The 14,311-nt window shown below is 40.2% G+C and overlaps 1 protein-coding gene across 1 annotated transcript in view; it reads right to left on the bottom strand.

The window, feature by feature from the left end:
• The window catches only part of DPY19L1 (dpy-19 like C-mannosyltransferase 1), a 47,440-nt gene extending 35,398 nt beyond the window's left edge, over positions 1 to 12,042 (bottom strand). Inside the window, exons 1-6 of the mRNA XM_065831504.2 lie at positions 11,536 to 12,042; positions 10,509 to 10,577; positions 5,632 to 5,656; positions 4,239 to 4,326; positions 3,480 to 3,617; positions 504 to 624 (exon numbers count right to left, since the gene is read on the bottom strand). Of these exons, the coding sequence (XP_065687576.1) occupies positions 504 to 624; positions 3,480 to 3,617; positions 4,239 to 4,326; positions 5,632 to 5,656; positions 10,509 to 10,577; positions 11,536 to 11,827 (733 nt within the window). The 5' untranslated portion in view covers positions 11,828 to 12,042. The remainder of the gene's footprint in view (positions 1 to 503; positions 625 to 3,479; positions 3,618 to 4,238; positions 4,327 to 5,631; positions 5,657 to 10,508; positions 10,578 to 11,535) is intronic.
• Between the last annotated feature and the right edge of the window lie 2,269 nt (positions 12,043 to 14,311).

The following is a 14,311-nucleotide window of genomic DNA, read 5'->3' as shown; positions in this document are numbered from 1 at the left end:
ACTCACTACACAAGATTTCTCCAAAAGGGAGCCTTGTGGTTACCTTTTTTCCCTTCCTCCCCACTCCTCAGTTTGTAGTTAGGGGAAGAAACAGAGAGAGTAAGGTTTTGAAATGTAGGAACTTGCTATGTATTGGGGATACTACAGAAGCTACAAAAATTTAATACACGTACAGTGGCCTGCAGTTACATCTGGGACATCCTATTCTTTATAACAGTTCAACATTCTGCAGGTCCAGACTACAGCTGTGAAGTTTTGAAGTGTAAGGAATTCAGCCTCAGCAGGAGAAGCTACCTGTTACACAAAGCTCACATTCTCACCCCTGGTGTTCTTAAAGGTATCGTATTTTCACGCTTTTCAGTCATGTGAACCTGTCAAAAAGACAGGCTTAGCCAAATGAAAGCATGTCAGTGATAAAGATACAGGAATATTTATTACTTCTAAAATACAGAAAGCCACAATTATATGCCTCCAGAAAAAAGCTATAATAAAACACAACTCACCTTCACAGCTTTCAACAGGACTAAGCCCTTTTCCTCTGTTTACAGTCCAACATGTCTTTGTTGGTACACCAAGGAAATCCATAAGAGCAGTATATATGCGGTACCAGCTGGCGAGGACCACCTAGGTAGAAAACAGGATTTGAAGTTTCTGAAAAGGAACTTCAAGATTAGCTCAATGCCCAAGGTAACCTCTCATGACAAATGGCCCTCACTCAGCATTTTCTTAAATTCGGAATTTCTCTCTACTACTTGGCATTTTTGAACATAATTTCCTAAAGATATCCAACGTAGACCAAGTGATCATTAATAGACTAAAATTACGCCTGCTTTAGAACAAATAATTTCATCCATCAAAATGAAATATTTGAAAAACTATATATTTCAATATTGTCTGAAAGATTCCCCGTTTAACTATTTTTATCAGATATTAAAATCCCAGATTTTGTTGACAGAAGACATTTAGCTGAATCAAATCCAGTAAAACCAATTAATTTTTTTCCACCTGGCAAGAATATTAATGGACCAAATCTTCAGGGATTTTACTCAGATAAACTTGGACAGGTTAAATTTAAGCATTCATTATAAAAAGTTTCCAGATGCAACATAAGACAGTGTTTCCATTTTCCATGCAAAGGTCATGTTGTTCTTATAACAACCACCACATTAAATCTCAACACCTGACACAGAAAAAAAATCAGTATTTTACACACAGAAAAATGATGACTCATCTCACAGCAAAGTCATCAGTTAGCATTACTGAGCTATTCTGTCAGGATTTAACTGACTTTATGGAGTTCATAAATGAGTAATGTGGCCACTTCAGTTGAGCTGCTTTGAAAGTTATAACCCAGGGGTCCCCAGACTGAAAATCTGTTTCACCATTGCACTATTAGCTATTTTAGCCCTGTATCACAAAAAACATTCCCTCTTTTCTTGCCCCATACAATTAATAAAACTGTTTATGCTGCACAGGCAGGTGAATTGTTCTACTCTTCTTAATGGGTTCAACATCCTGTTTAGTAATTGGATTTCAAGGCTATTTTTGATGCAATTAATTTTGAAATCCACTAAACAAAACAAAAAAAAAGGTATTAAAATTCAGCTTTAATGTTACTATTGGGCTGAAAGAGCTGGAGATATCCTAAAAAAATCAAACAGGAAACTAAACACTTTCCAAAAATATGGCTGGATACCGAGTATCAGAAGGAAAAGTTTCACAGCCAACAAATAAATCCACAAGCATCTTTCTACGACCCAGTCCCAAGTAAAATTAGCTAGATGTGGAGCACGTATTTCAAATGTTAAGTTGGACCTATTAACAATTTTACAAACAGTTATATGGAAATAAGAATACACAAGAAATAAACTTTAAACAAACAAACAAAAAACACAAGCCAAAACCAAAGAAAACCTCACAAACTAACAACCCCCCCCCCCCAAATATTTACAGGAGGGCCATGTATCTAGCAGTAAGTGAATGAAAGGAGCAAAAGAGACTAATTGTCTGCTTTGTATGCCCACACAGCCACAGAAAAGATAAATTAATTCATACCTTATCACCAAGTTCCACGAACCAGTAAGATCTTAGAAAACTGAATGAACAGACAAGCATACACACTTTCCACAGTAATCTGCCTAACACTCTTACAGAGTATCAGCCACTATATCTGATTGCTCTTGTTTTGATTTCATCATCCAATTTGCTTAGTCATCTTTCATGGCGATATTGATGATTTTCTGAGAGCAAGTTCATTTGACCAGTTACCTTTGATTTTTGCAAGTCAATAGCTGAAGTCAATAAATCTTTCTCATCCTAAGAAAATAACTTCATAGTATTCAAACACGGCACACGTTCCTAATGATGCATTTCTAGAACTGAACTGCAATCTCTTTAGAATTAAAAAATAACAAATACAAAAAAAAAACACACCAAAAAAAAACAACTAAAAACCCACAAAAACCAAAAAATAACCAACACTAAAACCACAAAAAAAAATCCATCAACCTCAAACAAACCCCAAACAAGCAAGAGGCTACCAAAAAGCACTCAACTATTCCATCTAGTTCTTACAGAGTAAGGAATTAAGCAGCAAATGAAACCACCATTTGCAAGTTCTAGAAATGCATGCATGCTAAGAACTCTTACACATACAGTTCCTGAAAGCAGCTCTGCTCTAGCAGAGCAGGAGATTAAATATAAATGCTGGTACCCAATTATTAGAACCATCATTAGTCCTTTGTTCTCCAAAAAATAAGTTGTTGCCAACACATGGATTTACAGAAATGTACATTAACCAAAGGAGTTTTTCCTTTGCAAAATATTTGAAACACACTGGCAAAACCACGAGAGAGAGAGAGAGAAGAACAGACATTTCTGTACTTAAAGACATGTTCTTTTTAGTGACAAAAAAGGAGAATCGAAACATAATCTAACCAGAAAACAAGTCTAACATCAAGTACATAGAAAACAACAGTAATCAGTCTTCTACTGAGCAACTTCTTCTGCAACATGTAAGTAAACTATTGCCATTCATGGATTTCAGGGCCACAGTGAACTGTGATGTGACAGTTCATTGTCCTACCCAAAATGCAAGCCAAAATAACCTCTCGGGACCTGCATCACCGCAAACATTATTGTCACATTCTACTGATACTTCATATGTCATATTTCCTGAAATATACAATTGTCAGCAACTTTCAGTTCCTTTTAGTGAAAAGAACAAAAGAAGACAAGAAGGAAGCACAAAATTCAATTACAACTTTAGAGCATGAAATACTAAGATCTAGAAGTATTCACATTTGATTGGACATACTTGAAGTCTGAGAACTGATCACAATCTATGAAGTAACTTTCTTGTTTTAAATCTGGAACTAAAATATAGTACATTTTCCAGAGCAACATTTCTTACAAATTTTAGTCAAATCTGAAGAAACGAAAGATTTATCAGAAGGTATTATTTTTAAAACACAGCTCACCTCTGGGTAAAGATTGAACCTTTTTAAGGTGTTAATCACTAAAGGATATTCAGTTAGTCTGTCATTCATAATTGCCCACACTCCATTCCAAAACGATGGTGCCTCAATAATGGTCTTGAAGTAGGAATAATAAAGACCCTATAGAAGAGCAGAATCATTACTTGTAATTACAGGTCACTTCTGCTTCATGAACTGCCATATACAAGCTTCATTTTCAAAACAAATTTTGACAAAATTATTCAAGATGACTATAAAGTTTTTCAATTCTCTTCTATTAGTTCCACTGAAACAAGTAATGTGGGTTTCCTTCCACCTTGTTGCATAGGCACATTTGGAAATCTCTCATTTAGGCCGGTTATACAATAGCATGGTAGTTCATAATTCTCAGAAGAAAATCAGCCAAAAGGTGCACATGTAGGTAAATATTTATTAATTAAAAAAAAAAAAAAATTTAAAAAGGCTGTATAACAGGACTCTAATTGAAAGTACACTACAAGGTACTTGTAGTTTTGTATTTTAGTTCCTCTAGAATCATACTTTTAAGTTACATTTTAAGTGAACTGTGAAAGGATACATTCATAATGACCAGCTGCAAGACATACAAATGCTCTGCATGTAAAAGTGTAATGTATGTTAGCTGCAATAGATCAATATATTTATTTATCCAGACAGTATTAAGGAATTTTGGAAAGCCCACAATCACAAGATAACAGACAGAAGTTTTCCAATAACTGAATTTTTATTGAAGCACAATCTAACCATTTCAGTGCGAAAAGCCATTTCTCTTTCTAGTGTTGACAGATGAGAAAAATGACGGTCATTTTCAAAAAGAGTTGTTATGTGACACCTGTTAAAAAACAATAATAATTAAAACTGAATGAAGAGTTTTAGAAACTGCACTAAGTCATACATAACAAGGAACAGCTGGCAAAACATTCAGTGAAAACCCAAAGTTTACTTACAAACTGTTATTTTAATTTACTATATAATTATATTAATTATACGAACATTCTCCTCTATTTTTACTATTCTAAATGGAAAAAAAATTAATCCAGAGCATTTATTAAATTCTATTACAGAATTAATTATAATACTCTAATGCATTTTAATTGAGTGCAGAAACACAGAATGATCAAAAGTTTAATGCTAATAAAACTATCAACTCTACATATTAGGAATGGAAGTTCAAATATCTGACAAATGAAAAGAAACACAGATTAAAAACTGGTGAAAATAACAGTGCGCACACAAGTAGTGCATGCTTTTTCCACTAAAATCTTCCCTGAGTTGTACTATAATGCATTTTTCTGCCATTATATATAGATGCGCTTACCATCAAAAGTACATTTAAATATAAATGTGTAACTATAGGGAAAACGGAAGGCAGGAAAAATGCAAATAATTTTGGAGGCAAAACTTGCAATTTCCAAGAGGAGCTTCATCTCAAGAAATGATGGAAAAAAGAAAGAAACAGCGCAGTGCACATGACTCTGCTTTTGAATGGGAATTTGCAAGAAACAAATTACTAAAAATCAATAGTTCTTTTTGAGCTAGGAAACAAAAACAGAGTGGTAGAAGCTGTTACTTTTTATCTCTGCAAAAGCAGCTGGTGAAAATCAGGATAGAAGCCATTCTATTTCAAGTCTGTACTACAAAAGGGAAGGGTGAGGATTAGGATGGAACCTGAATCACAAGGATTACATTGACAAAAAGTAGTTGAAAGGCCATTCCTGTGTACAGAAAGAAACCATTGGCCAGACTTCTCCAAAGAGGTTAGAGAAAATGTGATGTAAAACTAAAAAATAAAAGTAGAATCTAAATAAGAAGAATATAGGAGAAAGTTGAAAGGATTTATCTGGACTTTCAAAACCCACTGAGGGTAATATGGTCTGTTAGTGGAAATATACCTGAATTTGTACAGCTAAGCAACAATTTTCCACCTGGAAAACAGTCTTCACTCTTCGCTGAACAGGCTTAAGAAACCTTTAGTGTCAGCTTCACAAGAACAGAATTATTCATCTTAGAGACAAACATTTGGTTTTCAGGGGGAAGATCTAAATATAAATTATACCAATAGTTTAAATATGTCAAAATGACATTTTTGTTATTTTAAAATAATGATGTTACTCTCCAACAATAAATTTAACCTTACCAATGTAGGACTCCTGCCAAAGCGGCTGTAAAGAAAACAAAAGGTATCAAGTTACTAAAATCTTTAAATCATGGAACATGGAATCATGTTCTTTAATGTAATTACAGTACTACTTCAGAGATGCATAGAAGGTACTCAGCCTCCATAGGAACAGAATAATGGGAACATCTGAATTAACTTTTATGGCCAGCTCTGTGAAAATCTGAAGTTATACTGATTATGCATTCAGCAATAAGCAATGTTCCCACCTACATCCTGCATCATTCAAGTTGATCCGTCAGAATCTAACACACCCATTTCAGCTACCAATAACAAAACTGAATTATAAGCATTTTTTATAATCAGCATAAATATTTTTAACATTTTTAAGATAACTACTGTGACTGTTCACTCAACTCCTGCTCAGATTTTGGCTAACACACAACTCACACTGAGGCCTAATGTCTGCTAGGACCAGTGATGTTAGGCCAAAGCAAGAGCAACACACAGACAGGACCCAGTGGCCAGAAATGGCTGAAGGTCATTATGCAGCTGTTATCACCTGCAGCTTGCTGTCTCCTGCAGCCATAATCCTCACATATTGATTGCCTGGCAGTTTCTTCAGAGTCTGCTAACCCATGGAAATGGTGTAGACTCAACTTCCAAGCTGGAAGGTATAAATACATCTGCTTACTCAGAAAGTTTTTGAAGCAGATCCAGAAACAGCTGGACTGCTGTGGCTTTTGTGCTTCCCGGTGTGATACAAGGGACACCTGCACTGTGATGGAAGAGGAAGGATGAGCACTCCCATCAGCTAGGTAACTATTTTGCTCATAGGTGCAGAAGTTAGGAGTTGTAAGTTGTGAATTAGAGAACTTGAGAGTTAGAAACATCAAGCATTAAGTGATGAATTAGTGAATTGCTGTGTTAGATTAGTCTGTACAAAGTGGACTGAGCCCTTTTTTGTCATGTTTGTTTGTTTTCTTTCCTCATGAGCTCATAAGATAAAGTTTCATTTACAGAGTATATTGTCGTGTAAATTTCAGAGATCCAAACAGGCCATGACAACCGACACAAATCTAAATGAGACTGTAATTGCTAAAAAAGGTAGACTCTGCACATAATAACTGTCCATTCAGAGACTATCTGCACTGTTGTTGGGCAGGTACAAAACCAGGGAGGTAATCTGAAGGACAAAGAGAAAAGACAAATGATGGGTAAAACTGGCCAGCTGTCTAACTTCTTAATCATGACAAGATGCACAGAGAGCAGAAGCCACATCATTTTGCTTGGGCAGCATTCATGACATATTCAGAGATTACCATAGAAGCAAACCCAGCATGAGTAAGGCATAAAGGGTAGGTATTTAAAGGGACCATGGTGCTGCTTCTAGATCGAAGGTCTCTTGATTGCCCTCTAGGCACACAGTTACTCTCTGCCATACAAAGGTCAGGTAGAGCGGTTGCCTTCAATCCAATATAATCTTTATGGTTAATGAAGAGCTCTTTTATCCCCATAGGCCATATGGAGCAAAGAGGGGAGGACAGCCACCCTCCCAGCCTCTACCCAGCTCTGGCCAGCAAGGTGCTGAACCCCGTGTCCCTCTCCATGGTGGTGATCTGCACACACCTACAGCAGCTCACAGCCCTTGCTGCTGCCACCACATGGAATGGGGCAAATTGCTTGCACATAGGTAAAGCATACATTAAATGTCTGAGCATTAATGCAGAATAGAGTTGGAGAGTTAGTGAATGTGCATGTGTTCAGACTGCATGTCACATGCATGTGGTGGCCTGTTTTTTGGAAAGTGGCAGGGCCAAGAGAAAGAAAAACATCTTCGCAAAACCACTAAATTTATGTGGAAAGAGAAAAGGACTGAACATACATTCTATGCCCTAGTATGTATTCCCAAACCACCTGTTCCTACAGCACAGAGCCTGCAAGTGCTGCTGCTAGCAGTACTTGTTACCATTGTCACCACCAACAACTTCACGTAGTAGTTGAGGTTGTAGAATATCATGCTGAAACTTCCTTAAGAGTTTTTCAGCTCCACTGTAGCCACTGAAGTAGTTTTCTCGAAGAGAAGCGTGGATTACACAATGAATACCACAAGCTTTCATCTAAAACTTCACATTTTTACATATCCTTTCTAGGGAAAAAAAAATAAATCACCAAAGGATTGCTCAGTATAGTTCACATTAAGTGGAATTTGATGTCTTAGGAAAGTTCCAGGGACTACAGGGTTGTTTTGTTTTTATACTAAGATGACTTACATTAGCTCTCATGGAGAGCTGCAAATTCCTTTTTCAGAAAAGCAGATATGGATATGATAAGGAATTCAATGTAAGCACATTAGCTATAGCAGCAACACAGCAAACCATATTCCATAAACAAACACATTTTGCAGTAACTGCATGGAAAGAAACAGAGCAGACCATACCTTTCTTAATTATTACTTATTGAGTCTCACGTTTGCACAAGGCATTATTTCATCTCTCAGCAACGTCTTTAAGATTCCCAGTAAAATTAGATGCTGAAATACAATTACACATACGCACACATATCCCAACTATACTTGCTAGGTAAATACAGTGAAGTCAAAATAAATGCATAATAGCTACCAGTACTGTTTATGATCTCACATGAATGTCATTCCAAATAAGCCAAATACATAGTATTTTATTGTTACAAATAAATTATCTTTTAAAATGGAGATTGCATTTCAGATTCAAACATACCACTTATTTCATAGAGAAAACAATATACTCAAATCTGATACTTCCCTTCAGACGACATTTTATTTAAAGTTGCTGCATTAAGTGTAAATACATTCACAGTTATCTTGAAGAATTTCATGTATATTTTTATACAAATTCACAATATCACTTTAAGTCTAAAACAAGCATATTTTATAATCATACAGCAATTCATATAATTACTCACATTTTAAGAGACAATGCACTTAATTCACAGACTTACACTACAAGTCCAGATTGACATTTTTCAACAGACTGCATCCAGACTTACATTAAGCTAGTTTCTGATGGAAAACATGCAGATCAGATCTCCTGAATTACCATCCCTTGATCCCATTAATGTCCTTACTGGGGAGGGAATGAGGGAGAGGACAGGAGAGGAATACTCGAGTCCTGATGCTACAAAGACTCACACAGCTACTACGTACTTGAACTTGCAGATGCCATTTTCTTACCCAAACTAAAAAGCCCTAAAAGCAAAGCATACGATCACATTTTTGCAGACTATGGCTATTATGTAAAATCTGATCATTTACTCTTCAGATTCCTATTTTTGCCTGTGCTCTATTCTAAGAAAAGCAACGTGAATGGCTTATAAAAAGCATTTTAATACTGGAAAATAAATACTGAAGAATAAACCCATAACACACAGAATTCATTTACTGAGAGAACAACAAACACTGAGATCCTGTAATGCAACAGGATGTGAAATGGACTAGAAACTGATTAATAACTCTGCAAGTCTCCCCAGAGTGACTAGGTTGGCATACAGCAGAATTGGAAACAATGAGGAACGTGGAAGCATTGACTACTTCTGCAGCTTAATCAAGATGTTTCATTGTGGAATTCTGTGCAAACTAGAAAGGATGTCTGTAAGAATAAGGCCCCAATTCAATGGTCATTAAAAAAAAATAAAAATAAAAGAGTAACACACAACATAATAGGGCAAAGTGTTGTATAAGAATGTCCTTGAAAATCTGACAACTTTATTGTTACATGTAAATTGGAGAATATTCTTAAGAGGAAAAAAAAAATCCACACCCTATAAGAAAACTAGCTCCGAATGTGGGAGCTAACCTCCTTTTTTAAAATTTGAACCTTAAAGCTTAAGCAGAAAACCAACAAAAATAAAAATACCACCAAAGCTAACCAAATCCCACTATTTCATATTTAATGTGTGTACATTCTTTGCTACTGCAAATTCTGTATGCTGTTACAGGTTTATTCCTATTAAAAATACAAACAGCTCCCTGAAGTTGGTTATCTGAGTTTCACAGTGAAAATCAAACTCCAGAAATTAAAAAGCTCTCTACCTAATCTGCTCTCAAATCTCAAATAAAAGCATTTTTCAATTTCGATCATCAGTTTACATTTCTATGTCAATTAAGTAACTAGTAGTCTCGGAAATGCTGAACAAACAGAGGTGAGCAAAGCAATTCAGGAACAGTTTATTCATCAATTAGTTTGTAAGCTAAGGGTTGTTTCCCTGCTACTATTTTGCAATGCAGTTCATCAAACTGAAGAAACTCCCTCTGGCAACAAGGACTGCTGGTGGTGTGACTAATAGGGCTGGCATCTTTGGAGTACCCTGACAGTCTTTCAATATAATACCTTTAACAATTTATCTAATTGTGCGTCTGACAAATATGCTACTATTTAACATTCGTTAACTTTAGGAATGCATTTCTTATTTAATTTTGCAAATGCTTTAGGTGTTTTTTCTAAGACTTAAGCCATTATACATTTTATTATTTACTCCAAAATATTCCCAAAGATATTATCATCTGAATTTACATCCCCCTGCAGTTGTATATACTTCCACCAGTAATCTTTCCAAAACAAGTTCTTTTGATTACATTACTTAATAAGAGTTGCTTTTATTTTCCTCCTAAAAATAAATGACTGGAAAAATTAATAAATATCTGCACAATTATTTTCGTACAAATGTTCTGATGCTGCTACAATTAACAGGTTTACAAAAGTTACCAGGTAGGAAGTTACTCCCTGTCCCTTTCCAACATAAGCTATGCTTTTCTATTTTGCCAAGTTATATTTCCAAACATATTTTTATACAGTTTACAGTTCCAGAGAAAGAAAGATAAAAAGAACAGTATTTTACCCCAACATATTCCTTCTACTTACCAAGAAGGAAAGTGAGCCATATCTTGCTATCAGCTTTTACGATGAAAGCCCTTCTGTCCTCAACAAATACTGTCAACAGAAAATAAGCATTTTAAGCGTCTATTGAGAACAGCCTCTGTAAAAGGAAATCTGCTTGAACTCTGCAGACTTAGTTTTCTGTAAAAATCTTAACTTCAAAACTGCTGAGAGAAATTGCATACAGCTAGTTGGTAACTACACATAAAAGCATGAAACTTCACAAAAAGACTATTAAGGCAACTGCACAAATCACGTTTTTAATTCCTGCAATATCTTTTACAAAAGAACTTGTCAAAAGAGGATTTGTTCAGAGACACGTTACTGACAAATTTGCGCAAACAGAAAGTCAGACTTTGAAAGGATAAGCAATCCTCTGTCCTCTCAACAAAGTGCTATCAAGAAATAAGCTGGTCACACCAACACCGTAAGCAGAGCGAGTCAACACGATCAGAGGGGCTGTTTTAACAAGTTACACAAACAGCACATTGTCCCATTGCTCCCCCAAAGGATGCTAGAGTGGTAAAAAAACCCCTTTTCCTCTCCCTCACCTCCAATTCTCACCGATACCAGTGTGCGGGGCTTTTTTTTTTTTTTTTTAAACCTCCTCCCGTTGTGACAGGCACGGGCAGAGCAGAAGAGCCACCGGCCACTGCCCCGGGCAGTGCCACACAATCCTCCCGCGGGCACACGCCGGGAGGCCACAGAGGGGACAAGGCGCTTCGCTCCGCTCCCTCCCGCCCCCCGAACGCCTTCCCGGGAAAGGGAGTCCCGGCGCTCCCCTTCCCCAGGTGGCAGCGAAAAGCTACCACCCCGAGTGAGGGGACCTTCCGCGCCGGGCCGGGCAACTCCACCGACACCCGGAAAAAGGGAAGGGAGGCGAGACTGAGACTCATCCCACTTCCCCCGGGCGGAAGGGCTGGCCCCCCAGCGGAGCGGGGGCAGAGGGAGCGTGCAGGGGGCAGGATTTGGAGGAGGGGGGCGGCTCCCTCCCCTCACCCCCTCGCCTCACCTCGGAGCCGGTGCCTACAGACGCCCAGGAGCCTCCAGGGGCCGCGGCCCAGCGTGTCCCGCTCCCCATCAGCCGCGGGCCCCTCCCTGCAGGGTCTCTGGAGGTCGCTCCTGGCTCCCCGCCGGCCGCTGCCTCCCTTCCGCATGGCGCGGGCCCCGCCGGGGACCTGCCCGCCGGGGGAGTGCGGAGGGCGCACGCTGCCGCTCCTGGGGCTGGCGCCCGGCGACTGGTGCTGCTGTTGCCCGGGCTTGAGCGGCGGCGACTCTTTGTTCCTGCCTCGGGTCAGGACCATCTCCGCATAGTCCCCGCCAGCACCGGGGTGCCGCGCCGGAGGGGAGGCGCGGGGGGCGGTGCTCAGCAAGGAGGTTCGCCCACCCCCAGGCAGGGCCTTGAAGCCACGGGGCGGAGACAAAGCCAGCGGGCTCGTACTAGCGGGGCGAAGAGGCGGCCGATGGCCACTCTGCCGGGCTGCGCCGCCACTGCCGCCAGCGCCCGCTCCGCCCGGTTGGCCACGTGGGGGTGGGGGCGGTGCTCGGCGGCGGGGCGGGTAACGGCTCCCGCGGCCCCGCTCCGCCCCGCTGCTCACGCACGCGCCGCCCCGCAGCCCGGCGGCCGCGAGGAGCCGTTGCTCCCTCCTCCTCCGCCGCCGCGCCGCACGTGCTGCCTGCCCCGCACGCGCGGAGCTCCCGCCGCTCCGCGGCCTTCCGCAGGGGGCGCGCGAACCGGGCTGTTCCCGCTCATCTCCCCCCGAGGGTCGGCTGGCGTTCTCCCGCCGACCCCCGTTGCCTCTGCTTGTGCCCTTGCTGCGGTGTTGCTCTCGGTTGCTTTTCGCGTTCATGAGGAGAGACGGAGAGAGCTGAGTCTATTCAGTCCGGAGAAGAGAAGGCTGAGAGGGGATCTCATCAATGTTTATAAATTTCTCAAGGGTGGGTGTCAAAAGAATGGGACCAGACTGCTTTCAGTGGTGCCCGACGATAGGATGAGGGGCAACAGGCACAGACTGAAACAGAGGAGGTTCCATCTGAACATGAGGAGAAACTTCTGTACTTTGAGGGTGCCAGAGCACGCGAACAGGCTGCCCAGAGAGGCTGTGGAGTCTCCTCTGGACACATTCCTGTGTGATCTGCTCTGGGTGACCCTGCTTTAGCAGGTGGGTTGGACTAGGTGATCTCCAGAGGTCCCTTCCAACCCTAACCACTTTGTGATTCTGTTTCTAAACCGTTTGGCTTTGTAAGGATCATCTTAATTAAATCAAACCCTACCCAGAAAGACAGGAGATCTCTGTGGAATGCTGCTACCTTCAAATCCCTGAATTTTAACTGCCAGAAGGTGTCTGAGGGGACATCCTGGCCACAGAAAACACCTCTCTCTCTTCTTCCTCCTCCTCGTTTTTGGAGTTGAAACAGGGGTTTGCCTTATCGTGTGCCAGCAATGCAACAACACCCGAGTGGCCTCGGCCACAGGCAGGAGAGCTCAGCAGAGCTTCCCACAGCACCAGGCTCCGGCAAAACAAGGGCTGTGAGCAATGCGCAGTTCCAGCCAAAACCACCTTTCTGCGTTCAGGGCTTAAAAGGTCTTGTTACACAGAGGTCCTGTGTTATACGGACCCCTGAGGTCTGAAATGTTGTTTTGTGACTTTACAGAGACCCGAAATATTCTTTTGTGACTTTTCTAGAGCAGTGACTTATCTTCAGCACCTCACTGCAGCAATTATTGTAGCTCCTACACTAACAGCTGTAATTACTGTTCTTTTAAGGGTTGTGAACATACAACACAACTCCCAGTCCCAGCTACACAAGCCCTAGCTACAGCAATACTACCTTTCCTCTTCCTGTGCCTGCTTTTTTTGCTCAGCACACAACAGTGATCAGTGACTCATCTGATAGGGGTACATTAATTACCACTTTTTAATAATGTTGATACAATGTAGCAGAGTATAACCTCTTAATCAGCTCCAAACAGATCAATTTCACTTTCCTCTCTGTCCCCTTATTAATTTTTTCTGCTGAAAGTTCTTTCTTGACTGTACATATTCCTTGCCTCCCATTGCTGTCTTCAGGCTTTTCTTCGACCCTGCTCGCTATTTCTATGTTTCTGCTCCCAAGTTTTCTACATGTTTGAGTTTTCTTTGCATCATCTTTCCACTCAACTCTTTGCTTACTTTCCCCGACCTTTCCACCCCTTTCCTCTGACATAACAGACACATGGCTCTTGCTAAAATGTTTGCAACTTCAGTTATTTGTTTTCACCTCCTTTTCCTAATTATTTTTTAGGAATCTTATCCTGTGAAACTCAAGGTTTGAGTATTATGCAGCAAATACCATACTAAGTATTTAAAAAATATGCTTAATAAATATATAGCTGGCGTATCGTTAGCACAGGACAGTAATTTTGGTCCAGATTCAGCTGCCAAGGTAAAAAATTTCTGAGAAAAGGATGGCCTTTGCTGTCTTTGTGGTAGTAGGAGGGTTGTTACCACAATAAGAGTATGAAAAGACAAACTGATACAGCTGGATAAAAGAAGTCTGTGGGACTGACAGAGGGCCTGTGTGTCCACAACTGCTTTTGGTTCCACATTTCTTCACTTGTTGAGAGAAAATCATCCTTCTACTCCCATCTGTTTTGGGGAGATAATTACAAAAGGGATGTGTTACATTGATCTCAAAAATGAGCAAGGAAGAAGTAGTATTTTTCATTGGACTAACTTACCTAGTTATATAAAACAGCCTATTTCCTGACCATGCAGGCCCTTCTTCCAATGTGAATTACCTGTAGC

The sequence above is a fragment of the Patagioenas fasciata genome, chromosome 2, assembly GCF_037038585.1.
Source record: "Patagioenas fasciata isolate bPatFas1 chromosome 2, bPatFas1.hap1, whole genome shotgun sequence".
NCBI lineage: Eukaryota > Metazoa > Chordata > Aves > Columbiformes > Columbidae > Patagioenas > Patagioenas fasciata.
Note: the sequence above shows the minus strand (reverse complement) of the source record. Positions and strands in the feature narration are given on the sequence as shown.